The sequence below is a fragment of the Colobus angolensis genome, unplaced genomic scaffold (genome assembly GCF_000951035.1).
Source record: "Colobus angolensis palliatus isolate OR3802 unplaced genomic scaffold, Cang.pa_1.0 Scaffold212, whole genome shotgun sequence".
Classification (NCBI taxonomy): domain Eukaryota; kingdom Metazoa; phylum Chordata; class Mammalia; order Primates; family Cercopithecidae; genus Colobus; species Colobus angolensis.
Window position 1 is genome coordinate 5,178,818 of NW_012115289.1, and position 17,863 is coordinate 5,196,680.

Consider the following 17,863-nt stretch of genomic DNA (forward strand, 5'->3'; position numbering starts at 1 on the left):
GGAAAATGCAGAATGAGAAAAGGACTTTGCACAGAATGATGGGCAACTGGTAACATTTAAGAGCAGACAATGAAGCAATTGAGGAAGAGTCAGGAAGCAAAGAATGTAAACAACCCAAGAATGTAAACAACCCAAGGTCAGATAAGAGCTTATTTTGTTTAACATATATCCCCAAAGCTTATAATCAAATATGATTCACAAAAGATCCTCAACAAATATTACTGACAGTAGTACACATTTGCCATTTTGGGTGGTCAACATACAAATACTTTCCCATTTCAGGGTAAATCTAAAAAGAGTCAGGCTGCTAATTAGATAGTTACCAAAGCAAATGGTGGGAATGCAAATACCCCATCTCCAGTTGAAAATACTATCCAGGGCAGGGTACGGTGGCTCATGCCTGTAATCCCAGCACTTTGGGAGGCCGAGGCCGGCAGATCACCTGAGGTCAGGAGTCCGAGACCAGCCTGGCCAACATGGTGAAACCCCATCTCTACTAAAAATACAAAAAAAAAAAAAAAAAATTGACCAGGCGTGGTGGCAGGCGCCTGTAATCCCAGCTACTCGGGTGGCTGAGGCAGGAGAATCGCTTGAACCCAGGAGATGGAGGTTTCAGTGAGCCAAGATCACACCATTTCACTCCAGCCTGGGCGACTGAGCAAGACTTCGTCTCAAATGGGAAAAAAAAAAAAAAAAAAAAAAAAAGGACAGGAAAGGAAAAAGAAGGAAAGAAGGAAATACTATTCAACTGTTAAGAAATGATTGTTTTATGTATCACTAAGAAAGAAAAATATCCTGCCAATTGACCTAATGCTGTCTTATGAGTTCTATTTTCCCTCAATAAAGAACTCTTCCTAACTTTACACAAAGATTTACCATATAAAAAATAGATCAATAGCCAGCACCACTCTTCAAGGCTTGGGAATGTTCGATATACTAGCACAGGATCCCATGTAACATTCTATCAAACCAGGGGACCAACTTTAGAGCAAAAGAGGCGTTGGGACAGGCCCATAACCATAGGATTCACAGATAATATATACCGCATCACTCAGAAACTGCCAACCTGAGAGAACACTGGAACTGTCTGCAGAAAAAAAAGTTCAAGGGCCAGTTTGGAGGCAACTCTTTATGAAGACAGGGCATTATCCAACACGACACAGTAATTCTTCAAATCAAATATCTATATATGGTGCATGAGTCTGGGAATCCAGGAAAGCAAGCAATACAAGCCCACCTATCATCACTCTCAATGACCCACTTGGGAAATCTATGCTTCCCATCCCTTCTTGTCCACCAACTTTACGTTCTATAGGTTTTGAGGTCTTGGTTCCCAAAGAGAAAACAGTTCCACTAGAGAAAATAGCAAGAGTCCTGCTGAATTACAGATGGTTCCCCACTTACAACAGGGTTAACATCCTGAAAAACCTATTGTAAGTCCAAAATATCTTAAGTCAAAAATGCAATTAATACCTACGATAAACCATTACAAAGTTGAAAAATCATAAAATCATACATTGAACCACAGGACCATCTGTATAAGCTTCTGTTGTTGCCTGGGCACTTCTGGCTCCTTGAGACAAGGGGCTGGCAGGAAAAAGAGTCACCATTCCAGTAGGGATGTGTCACCCTAATCTCTGAATTCACTAGACCACATGGTATATAACATGATCTTCAAATATCTGCCAATAATTGGTATATGAATTTTCTACCAAAGCCTCAGTTCTCCCAAATCCTATACATTTAGGTTTGAAAAGAAGGCATAATAATAAAAATAACTTCATTTAGTAAGCACTTATTAAACCCTAGCTGCATTCTATGCAACACACACACACACACACACACACACTTTTTAAATAAAATGTGATGTTAACACAAAGCCAGGAATAAAGGTAAGAAACAATGGAAAATGTGGTAAACATTTTAGAAATACATCTACTTTTTAAACTACCTATGTTAAAATCTTAAAGACAAATCTCTAAAAATAGGATATTCACATTGCTTCCACTTTGATAAAAGTATGTATATAACCAAATTATTTTTAAGAAAAGAACTTAACCTTTGAATTTCCTCTGGAAAAGTTGCACTGAACATAAGGGTTTGGCGCTGTTCCTTTGATGGCATTCCTGGGCAAGAAATTAACTTCTTCATTTCTGGACCAAAACCCATATCCAACATGCGATCAGCTTCATCCAAAACTAAATATTTGATCTGTTTGAGACCAATCTTTAAGGATATTTTCAAAGGTAAAAGAGAAAATGCATATTAGTTTATATTAAACTATTCTCCACAATTCCAACTGTTAAAATACTGTGAAGAACAAAGACTAGAAATTGTGTATAAAATGAGAATTGTTATGCTTAGATATTACTGCATTATTTCAGTTCAATTTTCTGTTATAAAGCATTTTTAAAATTAAGTCTAAAAGAAACCAAACGTCTAGATCAACACTGTGCAATAAAACTTTCTGCAATTACTTAAAAGTTCTATTAACTGCACCTTTCTTTTTTTGAGACGGAGTCTTGCTCTGTTGCCCAGGCTGGAGTGCAGTGGCACAAGCTCAGCTCACTGCAACCTCTGCCTCCTGGGTTCAAGTGATTCTCCTGCCTCAGCCTCCCAAGTGGCACATGCCTGTAGTCCCAGTTACTCCGGAGGCTGAAGTGGCTCACGCCTGTAATCCCAGCACTTTGGGAAGCTGAGACGGGCATATCACGAGGTCGGGAGATAGAGACCATCCTGGTTAACACAGTGAAACCCCGTCTCTACTAAAAATACAAACAAAAAAAAATTAGCCAGGCGTGGTGGCAGGCGCCTGTAGTCCCAGTTACTCCGGAGGCTGAGGCAGGAGAATGACGTGAACCTGGGAGGCAGAGCTTGCAGTGAGCTGAGATCGCGCCACTGCACTCCAGCCTGGGTGACTGAGCAAGACTCTGTCTCACAAAAAAAAAAAAAAGAAAAGACTCTTAACTCAGAAGGACCCTTGAAAGAGTTTTTAAAAAGTGTATCTGGTTCATTAAGGTGAACTGAAAGTACTGATTTAGAGATGTAAAAATATGGTATATGAATTCCTAAATAAGTACATGGCCCTAAAATCTTTTTAAAGATTTAGAAAATTAACCATCCTGGTTAATATCATTCCCATGCTTACACAGGAGAAAGAATTATTGATGCCACAAAGGGTTTCTTACAGGAGAAAAACTATTTCCCCAAGACATGTATGAAACCAGATAGAAAGTTACTAACTACATTTTTCCCCCAGTGTAGTGGGACACAGAATATGGATTCTGGAACCAGACCCAGATTCTAACATTAGCTCTATACTTACTAGAGCTAACTGAGGGATTTTTAAAATAAATTACATAATCTCAATGAGTTTGTTTTCCCAAGTATAAATTAGAAAACACTATTCCCTGTTGCGATTATCTTGAGAATTATATAAGAATGCATTCAAAGCCGGGCGTGGTGGCTCAAGCCTGTAATCCCAGCACTTTGGGAGGCCGAGACAGGCGGATCACGAGGTCAGGAGATCGAGACCATCCTGGCTAACACGGTGAAACCCCGTCTCTACTAAAAATACAAAAACTAGCCGGGCGAGGTGGCGGACGCCTGTAGTCCCAGCTACTCGGGAGGCTGAGGCAGGAGAATGGCGGCAACCCGGGAGGCGGAGCTTGCAGTGAGCTGAGATCCGGCCACTGCACTCCAGCCTGGGCGATAGAGTGAGACTCCGTCTCAAAAAAAAAAAAAAAAGTCCAAAAAGAACAAACATTCACTATCTAAAAAAAATATTAAATTATGGCTGGGTGCAGTGACCCACGCCTGTAATCCCAGCACTTTGGGAGGCCAAGGAAGGCAGATCACCCGAGGTCAGGAGTTTGAGACCAGCCTGGCCAACATGGTGAAATCCAGTCTCTACTAAAAATGCAAAAAATTGGCCAAGCATGGTAGCATGCGCCTATAATCCCAGCTACTCAGTGGCTGAGGCAGGAGAATCGCTTGAACCCAGGATGCAGAGGTTGTGGTGAGCCGAGATCCCGCCACTCTACTCCAGCCTGGGCAACACAGCAAGTCCCCACCTAAAAAAACAAACAAAAAATGTGATATTTTACTTGATTTTTAAAAAATTACAATACTTTTGGGGGAACAGGTGGTACTTCATTACATGAGTAAGTTATTTAGTGGTGATTTCCGAGACCTTTTACTTGATTTAAAAGCCTGAAAGCAACATGGTACATGAGGATTAGCAAGATATAAACACTCCACGTTTTATAAGCAATCCACGTTTTTCCAAAAGATCTATCAGGTTTGATATTAAAGTGATTTTGACAAGCATGGAAAAAAAATAAAATCACCTGTGGTGGTTTTAACATACATATACAAATTCTTCAATGTATTTCTTCCTTCAAATATGGATTCTACCTTTCCCCTTCAGTGTGGGCAAGGCTAGCCTCATGAGTGTGCAACCTGTCCAGTCACACAGAGTTCCAAGTTTAGAAGAACCCTGTGCTTCATTTAACGCTCTGCTGTCACTGCCCTGAAATTTGTAATAATTTTACAACAAAGGACCTGCACTTTCAATTTTGCACTAGTTCCAATTATAATAGCCACTCCTGAGTGGGGTCAAAATTAGTGACTTGCTTCTTACAATGTGGCAGAATGACAATGTGTGACTTCTGGGACTATTTCATAAAAGCTATTACAGCCACCTCTTTGTTCTTACTGATCACTCAATCTAGGGAAAGCCAGTGCCATTTAATCATGTATCCCTATGGAGAGATCCAGTGAAGCCCTCAGACAACTGGCTTGACATCTTGTCTGGTTGAAAATCTTGTCAACCAGGATTGGTTGACATCTCGTCTACAATCTCATAAGAAACTCTTAACACAGAAGGGCCCAGCTAAGCCAAGCTGTTCCCCAATTCCTAAGCCCCTCAAATGGTGAGACAGTAAATGTTTATTGTTGAAAGCAACTATGTTTTAAGGGAGTTTGTTAGGCAGCAATAACTAAATGTTGGCGAAAGGTATATTGAAATTGGACTTCTGATACACTGCAGGCACAAATACACATTAATTGCAAGCTTTAAAATAAGTTCCTGCTCTTTAACATTAAAACTGATAAAACTCTATTCTTTTTTTTTTATTTTTTTTTATTTTTTTTTGAGACGGAGTCTCGCTCTGTCGTCCAGGCTGGAGTACAGTGGCCAGATCTCAGCTCACTGCAAGCTCCGTCTCCCGGGTTCACGCCATTCTCCTGCCTCAGCCTCCCGAGTAGCTGGGACTACAGGCGCCTGCCATCTCGCCCGGCTAGTTTTTTTTTTTTTGTATTTTAGTAGAGACAGGGTTTCACTATGTTAGCCAGGATGGTCTCGATCTCCTGACCTTGTGATCCGCCCGTCTCGGCCTCCCAAAGTGCTGGGATTACAGGCTTGAGCCACCGCGCCCGGCCTGATAAAACTCTATTCTAAGAAAATACTTAAAACAGAAAACTTCTTCTTTTTTTTTTTTTTTTTAAGTCAAGGTCTGTCATCTAGGCTGGAGGGCAGTGGTGCAATCACAGCTCACTGCAGCCTCGACCTCCCAGGCTTGGGTAATTCTCCCATCTCTCAGGCTCCCGAGTAGCTGGGACTACAGGGGTGCACCACTACACCTGGCTAATTTTTGTATTTTGGCCTCCCAAAGTGCTAGGATCACAGGTGTAAGCCATCATATCCAGCCAAAACAGAAAAACTATGTAGCAAGATATACATTGCAATTCTGTTTACAATAGCCCCAAGTTAGAAAAAACCTAAATATCCCAGAATAGAGAAATAAAATGTATGCACATGGGCAATTTAAAAGTCATTAAAAATCAGTTCTTATTATGCAATAAGCATTTTCTGTATTATAAAGTTTTATGTAAAAGAATAGGAAATTATTAGAATACCCTGAGTTCATTTTTAAATATACATTAAAAACTACCAAGAAATAATACCAGTATGTTCGCTATTTTCTACTTCTAATATTATCTGTTTTTTAAATTAAAATTTTACTTTTTCAGAGACAGCGTCTTGCTGAGTGTGGTGGTGCAATCACAGTTCACTGCAGCCTCAAACTCCTGGACTCAAACAATCCTCCTGCCTCAACCTCCTAAGCTCCTAGGACAACAGGTGTGCATTACCACATGCTGGCTAGTTATTTTATTTTTTGTAGAGATGGGGTCTCACCATGTTACCCTGGCTGGTCTCGATCTCCTGGCCTCAAGCAGTCCTCCTGCCTGGGCCTCACAAAGCACTGGGATTATAGTCATGAGCCACTAAGTCCAACCTATTAACCTAATTTTTAATAAGCATGTTTCTTTTTAAAAATAAAAAGGATTCCATAAACAAGATAATAAAAAATTATACTTTAAGTAATGCTAAAAATTACTTGAGTGCATTATTACTGAGTTTTTCCAAAAGTGAGGGGAAAAAAATCTCTAAAGAAAAAACTATTTTGTGAGTAGCATTCTGATGTACTTACCCAAAAGAAAATTTTCTGGCTTCCAAATAAATCTGGTTGACCAATTCTCGAGTTGGTGCTACAATAAGACACTCTGGTTCCTGCAACTCTTTAAAACGACTGGCAGTTATTCCATCATGCATCATATGAGCCAAAATTGGGAGGAGAAAAGCCGCCTAGAAGTTAAGTTGCCTACTTTACAAACTTATAGCACATCACTTTTATCCCTATGGAAAACTAATCCTCATGTCCTTATAGCCTTTAGACTCTACTTCCATCCTACTGGGAAATTCAAGATGAAAAATGAAAACAACTTTCATTTCAATGTGTTCTTAACATTTAGGTCTTTATGCTCTTATTATACAATATAAAATTTGGTAAAACTAATCTACCCTATCAAATTTTTTCAGTGTATTTTTAAAAGCATACCCATGAATTCTAAACAGATCAACAACATTAGCCTATTTATAGAGGAAAATAATAAATGTAGTTGCTGCAAATCATTACAGTGAACAATTACTCTAAGTTAGTCCTTTTAAGGTCATAAAATCATCACTCAGAATGGATGACAAAAGTGGTCCACAGAGCAAAAACTTAGAAATCATCATTTGTATTACTGAACACATTACCCTTACTGAAGTTACATCTGGCAACAGAAATTTTGTGCTAGAGTTTTCTCATTTAAGCAAATAAGACACTTGCTAAACTTTACCTCCAAAACCATATGTAACACTCTCATCAGCTGCTATACAATATCTATATTTCCTTACAATTCTATTATGAAGGCTGATTAAGACTAAAATAGTATGACCTCATGGACTCTATGATCATAGAAATAAGAGTCTCATCTCATGGAGTCGTAATTAACACACAAATTTCCCAGATTAGTCCTAAAACCAACCTGGTCTCATCAGACTTCTTTTATAATTAGCATAATCTGAGGTCACTGAATACTAAGGAATCATGCACAATGCATGTAACTGTTTCTCATTCTTCATCTTTTGACTTCAAGAGTGTACCAGCTATAATACAGAAATCACTTTCTTCCTCTCTCACTGTTTTATAATCTCTGCTTTGACTTTCAGACACTTTGTTTTAGATACTACCATGCTTCAGAAAGAGCTGCACACAGAAAAGATTAAACATCTATAGACTGCAACACTACCCTAGAAATAGTTCAGAATTCTTTCTTTAGAAGTACACAAATCCTAATAAAAATCAGAAGCAAAACCATCAATACTTATGACAGCTCACTGAAACCATCTACAAACCTTCTACTCAAAACAAGAAACCAAGTTACTAAGGAAGAACCAAAGCTCAAAAAACCTAACAGTTTGGACATGTGGGGAAAGACTTACAGTCTTCCCAGACCCTGTTTGAGCACAAGCCATCAAATCTCGTCCTGCAAGTATGATAGGAATACTGTATTTTTGCACAGGAGTAAGCTTAGTATAACCAGCTTTAGCAATGTTGTTATTCAGTGTCTGACAGAGATTAGCTTCTTCAAAAGTCTGAAAATTTAAAAAAAAGCAGTGATTACATTCTATATATCATATGCAGATCATTTATAAGCATATTTCATTCAAGCTACTTTCCAAGTTCTGTTTAATTCTACTTTATATACTAAAGTGACTTTAGTAACATGCCGCCACTCAAATATTCAAAGCCTGTATATTATAATATAATTTGACAGAATCAGGAAGTATTCCCCACAAATGGTGGTTTTAAAAAATTTTTCCTGCCCCTTTAAAACCTATGAGATATGAAGAATTCTGCTAGTAATGGCTTGTTCTAAGTATAATTATCAATAGGAGACAGAGGGCTCCCCCTCTCAGAAAAATCACTGCCCTAAGACACACTTTCTCACAATCTTGGGGAAACATCTTGAGTTACTAGGAAAAGTATTATATTAAGGAAGTTTAAATAAAATTCTCATCCTGGTATGGGGAGTAGGGATGAAATCTATTACTCTCTTTTGACATAGCAATTAATTCTATTGTAGATGGTAAGACATCACTCTAAATTTCCAACCTAAGACCTTAGATACAAGAGGTGAAATCTGTGTGTTGATATCAGCTTTACAAACTATATAATGTATTTTAAAAGTAAAGTTTGCTACACAGCCAATACAGAAACAATTAATTCACTGACCAGAATTGCTGGTGGTGCATCATGTCCAGACACTTCCACAAGAATAGTGTCGTATTTGTCAAAGTTTATGCCTGTCTGATAATGTGCAAAGATGGAGTCCTCATCCTCAGGTGGAGGCGGCGGTATGTAGGTCACTTTTGGTCCTTGGAATTTAAATTAAAAACAAAACGTACGTTAGAGAGACTAAAAGAAAATGTAAGAGAAAATAGACAAAAATTGACAAGATCAAATTTTAAATACTATGGAACTTGCCACTGCTTACCTTTAAAGTTTTCACTACTCAAATTTTTAAAAGATAACTTTGTTTTTAAGTAAAATACTTAAGCATTTTTATTAAAACACAATATACTCCCATGTGGGTCACATAAACGTTAATATACCTTGAGTATCACTACTTTCTCCTCCTTCTGCTTCTGACTTCCAAGAATCTTAAAGAGATCAAATAAAAAAGATATACATGTTTTTTTAAAATTGAAGGGTAAAAGAACTCTCACTACAAAAATTAAATACCTTGTTTCAGGAAAACTTACTGTTTCCAGAGCCTGTTATTACTTCTTCATTTAAACCTCTGTAACCACCTGTTAAACAAATTCATAAGTGACAATTGGTCAAGATGCAAGGTTGTGCACATCTTTATTTTCGTTGCTTGTCTTCAAAGAGAACAAGTTCAAAAAAACTTTAAATTACCTTCTTAAAAATACTTGAGACAATTAAATAGAATCTTGTACTTTTTTAGTTTCTGTAGTATTCAAGATGATTTTATGTAGATGAGACTATTATATATTACATTTTGTTTAAGCTGTTATATTTCTTTCCTAATCAGCAAAGGAATGTATTTTCTAAAAGAACCTGTGTTGGGGGGTGTCCCCAAGACCATCCCCAGTTCAATAATTGCTAGGAGGATTCACCAGACTCAATATAGTCATAGTCATGGTTATGATTTATTAGTGAAAAAATAGGGAGTACAATCAGCAGAAAAAAAGGTGCACAGACCCAGAGAAAACCAGGCACAAGTTTCCAATTGTCTTCTACTGCAGTTACACAGGATGTGCTTAGTTCTCCCAGCAATGAGCTGTGACAACACATGTAAACTCTGCCAGAGAAGAGTATTAGAGACTCAGAAGCTCATTAGAGACTTAGTACCCAGGGTTTTTATTAGGGGCTAATAATGTACTCACCTTCTGCCTGGCACATACCAAATTCCAGACTCCCAGAAGGAAAGCAAATATTCAGCAAAAACCACAATGCACAAATGGTTTAGGCACAATGAGTTGCTCTTACCTATTAGGGTATTGAGAACCCGTCCCAAATCCAAGTTTTCAGATGCTAGCTGTGATGGTTAATTTGTGGTGTCAATTTGATCAGATTAAGGGATACCCAGGTAGCTGATAAAGCATTATTTCTGGGTATGTCTGTGAAGGTGTTTTAGAAGAGACTGGCATTTGTATCAGTGGACAGAGTAGGAAGATCGACCCTCATCCAACGTGGGCAGACACCATCCAATAGGCTGGGGGCCAGAGAGAACAAAAAGGCAGAGGAAAGGCAAATTTTCTCTCTCTTCTGCAGCTGGGATACCCTTCTTCTCTTGCCCTTGGACATCAGAACTCCAGGTTCTCTGGCCTTTGGACTCTAGGACTTATACCAGCAATCCCCCGCCCTCTGACTCTGCCCCACCAAGAGGTTCTCAGGTCTTTGGCCCTGAACTGAGAGTTACACTATCAACTTCCCTGGTTCTCATCATTCTCAGCAAACTATCACAAGGACAGAAAACCAAACACCGCATGTTCTCACTCGTAAGTGGGAGCTGAACAATGAGAACACATGGACACGAGGAAGGGAATATCGCACACCAGGGTCTGTTGGAAGGTGGGGGACAGGTGCAGGGATAGCGTTAGGAGAAATACCTAACGTAAATGATGAGTTGATGGGTGTAGCTCACCAACATGGCACATGTATACCTATGTGACAAACCTGCATGTTGTGCACATGTCCCCTAGAATTTAAAGAAAAAAAAAAACTTTACTGGTTCCTTTGGACTTGAACTGAACAACACTGCCGGTTTCCCTGGTTCTCAGCTTGCAGACAGCCTATCATAGGACTTTCTCAGCCTCCATAATCTCATGAGCCAATGCCTCTAATTAGTTTCCTCTCATCCATCCATCCATCCATCTCCTCCCTCCCTCCTTCCTTTTGGTCTGTCTCTATAGAGAACCCTAACTAATATATACTAGCCAAGGAACAGCCTTTTAAGTAAGATTTTCAATTTCATTTCCTGATGAATTTTTGATGAACAATCAGGCCTGTTAACTCCTTTCTATATACTACCTTTCTGATTTTTAGATAACGAGTAATCTGTTGTGCCACTTTTAGGTACTATGACTGCATTAAATTCAAAAGCTAATTAGATATAACACTTTTTCTACGTGAACTCTAATTTCCTTATCTTGTATGTCCACAGGTCTTGAAATCCTCCTTTCAAGATAGGCTGCGAATATTTGTAGAAGATTTGGTTTAGCTAGTCTTTCATAAACTTTTTCTATATTGAAGAATCCAAGAATCAGCATGGGTTGGGGGAATGTCATTCTGAATACTCTTGGACTAATGATTACTGAGAATCTTCAAATACATCAAGCAAGCTTCACCAATTTACTAGTCTGGAGAGCATTTAAACTTTTATATGACACTGAAGTATTTATACTTTGAAAAACTTTAAGGTCGAGTGCAGTGGCTCATGCCTGTAATCCTGGGCACTTTGGGAGGCCGAGGCGGGCAGATCACCTGAGGTCAGGAGTTTGAGACCAGCCTGGCAAAGGTGAAAGCCCATCTCTACTAAAAATACAAAAATTAGCCAGGTGTGGTGGCAGATGTCTGTAATCCAGCTACTAGGGAGGCTGAGGCAGGAGAATGGCTTGAACCCGGAAGGCGGAGGTTGCAGTGAGCTGAGATCGCGCCACTGCACTCCAGCCTGGGTGACAGAGCGAGATTCTGTCTCAAAAAAGGAAAAAAAAGGTAGAAGAAAAAACTTTAAGAGTACAAAATTATATATTGAGCTAACTTTATCCTTCAGATCAAATCACATAAGTATTCCATAAGAAAAAGCATATGGTTTTTGTCAGGCCTCTGAGCCCAAGCCAAGCCATCGCATCCCCTGTGACTTGCACATACACACCCAGATGGCCTGAAGTAACTGAAGAATCACAAAAGAAGTGCAAACGCCCTGCCTCGCCTTAACTGATGACATTCCACCACAAAAGAAGTGAAAATGGCTGGTCCTTGCCTTAAGCGATATTATCATCTTGTGAAATTCCTTTTCCTGGCTCATCCTGGCTCAAAAAGCTCCCCCACTGAGCAGCTTGTGACCCCCACTCCTGCCCGCCAGAGAACCCTCCCTTGACTCTAATTTTCCTTTACCTACCCAAATCCTATAAAACGGCCCACCCTTATCTCACTTCGCTGACTCTCTTTTCGGACTCAGCCCGCCTGCACCCAGGTGAAATAAACAGCCATGTTGCTCACACAAAGCCTGTTTGGTGGTCTCTTCACACGGACGCGCATGACAGTTTTAAAAAGGATTTGTACATATTATATCTTAGTCTTTAACTTCCACACAGCATCCCATTTCGTGATTATTATTTTATTAAACAGTTGTTTTTTATTTTGAGATGGAGTCTTGCTCTGTCACCAGGCTGGAGTGCAGTGGTGTCATCTCAGCTTACTGCAACCTCCACCTCCCAGGTTCAAGCAATTCTCCTGCCTTAGCCTCCTGAGTAGCTGGGACTACAGGCGTGCGCCACCATACCCAGCTAAGTTTTGTATTTTTAGTAGAGATGGGGGTTTCACCATGTTGGCCAGGATGGTCTCGATATCTTGACCTTTTGATCCACCCACCTAAGGCCTCCCAAAGTGCTAGAATTACAGTCATGAGCTACCGTACCCGGACTTAAACAGTGTTTCATTTATGAATTTCAGGTGACTTTCAGTTTTTACTTATTATAAATGACATTTCAGTGAACATCCTTGTACATGTATTTGCAAATACATCTATAGTATATAATTCCTATAATGGAATTGCTGGATCAGAGAGGCAATAACCTGGAGAGTATTAAAGAACTATCTAAAACAGGCTGTGTAAATATACGCTCCTCACAGTGTACAAAAGCAGTAAGTTACCTTTAACTTCAAAAATTAAATTTGTTTTCAACCAGTGAAGTACAGAAAAAAATTAAATTTGGAATACAATGATTTTAACTTCTTTCAGGTAAACAAAATAAGAACTTACCTCGTTCACTTCTACTGCCACTTCTGCTTTGAGAAGTATCACCATCACCTGCAAGGCATTGTTTTGCAAAATATTTAGATAACACACAGTTGCTACTCAAGCACACAAACCATGTGGTTATTTCTATTCAACAAAGTTATTACTTAGGAATTCCGGTCCTTTAGCCCATCCATCTCTTAATTCTAGATTTAACTTTTTTTTTTTTTTTTTTTTTTGAGGAGTGCAGTGGCACGATCTTGGCTCGCTGCAACCTCTGTCTCCCGGGTTCAACCAATTCTCGTGCCTCGGGCAGAGTAGCTGGAATTACAGGCACACACCACCATGCCCAGCTAATTTTTATATTTTTAGTAGAGATGGGGTTTTGCCATGTTGGCCAGGCTGGTCTCGAACTCCTGGCCTCAAGTGATCCACCTGCCTCGGCCTCCCAAACTGCTAGGATTACAGGCATGAGCCACCAGGCCTGGCCTCTAGGTTTAAACGTTAACCGTAACCTCATTTGAACATTTTTCATCAATTGTGTTTTCATTTTCACCTCAAATCACACAAATCATTTTCCCCTAACTCAGAATCCTTTATTCCTCTAGTTAATAATTCACATCTCAAATTAACTGGTAAATAACACAGAATAAATAATCCACATTGCACAAATTTTATAAGGGAGACAAAACTGTCCACATATTTTTACCTACAGATCTAAAAGCAGAGAAAATCATAAGCCAAACTAATATACTTTAACATATATATTAGGTTTACTAATCCTAGTGCTAAAAACATGTATCAATAATTAATATTCAGTAATAAGTTTTATTTCTCAACTGTGCCACTTAATGCTGGTCTTCTAGAACCAAAAAGACCACCAGTGCGCTGCATACATTCGTCTGGGTCTAAGTCATTACCTTGATTTGCAGAAAGTAAAATTAGATTATATTACTTTGAAGAAGTTTTTTAATTGTTCAGTAAACAGAAAAAAATCAAGTTATGCTATCAGAAGTTCAAAGATGCAGGGTAAAATAGAAAAATACTATTCTGGTTAAACTAAGTACTGCGCACAGGAATTCTCTACAAATAATGTCCTTCAATGACAAACTACTTCCTCAAAATGTATTTAAAATATTTCATAAATTAGGGCCAGTATTATGCCAAAATATGACACAAACAAGTTAAATCTCTAGAAACTGCCTGAGAAACTTCACATTGCATCATTTCATTACTTATTCTTCAAAGCAGCACCCCTTGCTCCCACTGTTGCCAAATCAAACCTTACCAGTCCTGCACAGTAACCCTTCAAAATCCCTAAACTTCTGTTGGTGACAGTTCTCTAATCTGCTACACATCTATTAAATCATTATTACAAATTTATGTTTGTAATCTGTCCTCCTCTGTTTAGAGGCACATACGTTCCAGCAGTGACCTCTGAAGTCAGTACCTTATCTCTAAAAAATGATGGCTGGAAAAATTTAAGGTAGAAAGCCACACTGGTGAAAGAAGGTATGGGGGGAGGTAGAGCCACATAGAAAGTCACCTGTTTATAAGGTCAGCCATATTATCAAAGCTCTAAAACAATGAATAGTATGTAATATTAAAGAATTGAGTCACTCAAACTTATTTTTTAAATTCATGTATTTCAACCTAACCAATATGCAATTAAATCTGTCTAAAAAATAATGTTATATATAATGTGGGTGATTAACGTGTATTAGTCACTGAGCTAAGTTATTCTCATATAATCCTCATAACAACCTTCTTTGATACGTATTTTTTAAAATCATTTTCTTTTTAACAGATGAAGCACATCATTTGCAAATCCACTACTAACTTGGACTTTCTAGACCAAATCCTCCACGGCAACCTCGGAAACTACCTCTTCCACCTCTTCTGGATGTCCCTGAAGCTTCTGAATTATTTCCATCTCGATAGCCTGTAATATTAAAACACACACAAGAACAACACAAAACAACAACAAAGAAATCTTGGGGACATGGTCAAATTTAATTTAAGCCTTGAATAATTCAGTAACTTTAAACAAGTATTTTAAGGCATCGTTATCAAAAAGAAATGACATTTTGACCTATAAGTGTTCAACTTTACTAATATAAATAGATATGGCTACAATTTTTAAAAACCTCATTGCTTGCTTTGAGAATCGAGTCTAAAAATCACCTAAAGGAAAAAGTGGCACTTGAATTAAAACATTAAAAGTCACCAAAACTGCACCATTAACTGGATTTCCACAATACACAAAATAATTAAATAAATCCTAGACTTCTATCTGCTCCATATAGAATATAGTAAACATCTTACTCAAAGCATAGACATGCAGACACATATAAAGTCTGATTTTCAGGTACAAACAATTTTTAATTGAATTGAATACCAAAAGATTAGTAGAAACAGTTCAAGTAAAATTTAATTGCACATAGGGCAGACTCATAGGGCAGAAACAAATTAATGCAAAACCAAAGTGTCAACTGGGCAGGAAATAGAGACTGTTCAGTTTGTAAACTTGTAACTATTTACACCTAAAGAGAATGATGAATAAAGAGAAATTCTATATATGCTATTTCTGAATATTAGAGTATACGTATTTTAAAACCTATTTAAAAATGAAACAAAACTCTTCAAAAAATTTATTTTCTGGAAACTTTTCTGTAAAGGTATAAGTTATTTTCATGAAAGTAAAAGAACATATAACATATATATAAATTAAAAATATAATAAAATGAAAGCTTATCTCCACTGCCCAGCTTAAGACTAAAATGTTTCCAATATATTTGCAGCCTGTGTTTTTCTTTTGGCCTCTGCTTCTCTTCTCCCTAAGCACTTCTTCTAACTAACATCCAACCAGCCAATATCCTGAATAGTTTTTCGTTTCCTCGCTCTTAATTTCATTAGCTACGTACAAAGCCTTAAGCAACATATTAGCATTATGTTAGAATTTTATATAATGGAACTAAACATACTCTTCTTCCACATCTTTTTTTTTTTTTTTTGAGATTAAGTCTCACTCTGTCACCCAGGCTGGAGTACAGTGGCGTGATCTCGGCTCACTGCAACCTCTGCCTCTAGAGTTCAAGCAATTCATCTTGTCTCAGCCTCCCGGGTAGCTGGGATTACAGGCGTGCACCACCATACCCAGCTAATTTTTGTATTTTTAGTAGAGACAGGGTTTCACCATGTTAGCCAGGATGGTGTCGATCTCTTGACCTCAGGTGATCTGCCCACCTCAGCCTCCCAAAGTGCTGGGATTACAGGCGTGAGTCACTGTGCCTGGCCCCACATCTTTTTCCTTTTATTCAACTTTGTTGATGTATGAAACTACTTCATTCACTTTTACTGCTGAACACTCTATTGTATCTGTTTCTATTTCACTTACGTATATTACCTTTTTTATTTCTGAGTTTTCTCCCTTCTAACTACTTAGCTTGAACACTTAACTCATTCCTTTTTCTGAGAAAAGAAATATTTAAACTATTTTCAATCTAGTCTTCTTCCTACAAAGCTGTCCTACTAGATTTCCTCTATTAGCAAGTTTTACATTTTATCCTTTCTCTAATGCATTTAAGGCTATAAAATTTCCTCTAAGAGGCAGCTGCTTTAGCTATATCGTCAGAGTTTTCCTGTGTTCTGTTCTTACTGTTATTAAATTCTAAATATTTCAGGATTTCCATATGAACTGTTATTCATAAACTAAGAAATTCAGTTTCCAAATCATGAAGGTTAGACTTTGATTTCTACTTTTATTTTAATAAGAGAACATGACTGATGATATATCTATGGTATATTTTTGGCCTTAAAAGATGATTAAATTGTACATATTTTCCATATATGCTGGAAAAATATGTGATTTGTAATTTTAGAGTATATGATTCCAAACAAATATTAAATCAAGCTGAGTAAGTGGCATTCAGATCTTCTATATTCTTACTAATGTCTATTCTGCTGTCTCAACTTACTAGGATTTGCAAAATTTTCCTTATGTCTATTTTTCTTTGTCCATCTTAGTATATTGTTACATTCGAACTATGTTCGGAACTGTAATGTCTTCCTGATGAATTTCTTTATCCTTAATAATTCTACCTTACAGTATACTTTGTCTCCTATTTCTATACCAGCTTTGAGTTATTGAACACTTTTTTCTTTTTACTTTATTATTATTTTTTTAAGTGTCAGGGTACATGTGCAGGATGTGCAGGTTTGTTACACAGGTAAACGTGTGCTATGGTAGTTTGCTGCACCTATCAACCCATCACCTACGTATTAAGCCCAGCATGCATTAGCTCTTTTCCCTAATGCTCTCTCCCCGCTGCCTGCCCTTCCCCAACACCTACAGCACCTGGTGGTATTCCCAGGCAGTCCCCCATCCAAGTACTAACCAGGCCCAACTCTGCTTACCTTCCAAGATCAGACGAGCTCGGGCACGTTCAGGGTGGTACGGCCGTAGACTTTTTTTAATTTTAAAAAAAAGTTTTTTGTAAAGATGAGATCTAGTTACTCAGGCTGGCCTTGAATTCCTGGCCTCAAGAGATTCCTCCCATGTTGGCCTGCCAAAATGCTAGGATTACAGGCATGAACCACCATGCCTGACCTCTTGACTTTCAACTCCATACCGAAATATGCTTACCTATATTATAATTACTGATATATGGATCTTTTATTTCTACCATCTTTGTGTTTTCTCTTTACTGAGTTTTTTCAGTGCTTTTTGTTCTCCTTTCTGTTCTGTTTTCCCCAAATGGTAAGCTATGTATTTTATTTTTTACCTATTTTCACCATGGATATTTAGTAAATATTTAAACTATTTTCAGTCTAGCTTCCTTCCTACAAAGCTCTGTCCTTCTATTGGATTTCCTGCATTAGCAAGTTACATATTTTATCTTTTTTTTTTTTGAGACGGAGTCTCGCTCTGTCGCCCAGGCTGGAGTGCAGTGGCCGGATCTCAGCTCACTGCAAGCTCCGCCTC

The 17,863-nt window shown here is 38.1% G+C and overlaps 1 protein-coding gene across 1 annotated transcript in view; it reads right to left on the reverse strand.

Moving 5' to 3' along the window:
* Window positions 1–17,863, reverse strand: part of DDX4 (DEAD (Asp-Glu-Ala-Asp) box polypeptide 4) — an 88,763-nt gene that overhangs the window by 17,104 nt on the left and 53,796 nt on the right. Inside the window, exons 8-16 of the mRNA XM_011942929.1 lie at window positions 14,720–14,821; window positions 13,722–13,799; window positions 12,904–12,954; window positions 9,155–9,202; window positions 9,005–9,052; window positions 8,625–8,767; window positions 7,832–7,984; window positions 6,495–6,649; window positions 2,060–2,230 (exon numbers count right to left, since the gene is read on the reverse strand). Coding sequence (XP_011798319.1) covers window positions 2,060–2,230; window positions 6,495–6,649; window positions 7,832–7,984; window positions 8,625–8,767; window positions 9,005–9,052; window positions 9,155–9,202; window positions 12,904–12,954; window positions 13,722–13,799; window positions 14,720–14,821 — 949 coding nt within the window. The remainder of the gene's footprint in view (window positions 1–2,059; window positions 2,231–6,494; window positions 6,650–7,831; window positions 7,985–8,624; window positions 8,768–9,004; window positions 9,053–9,154; window positions 9,203–12,903; window positions 12,955–13,721; window positions 13,800–14,719; window positions 14,822–17,863) is intronic.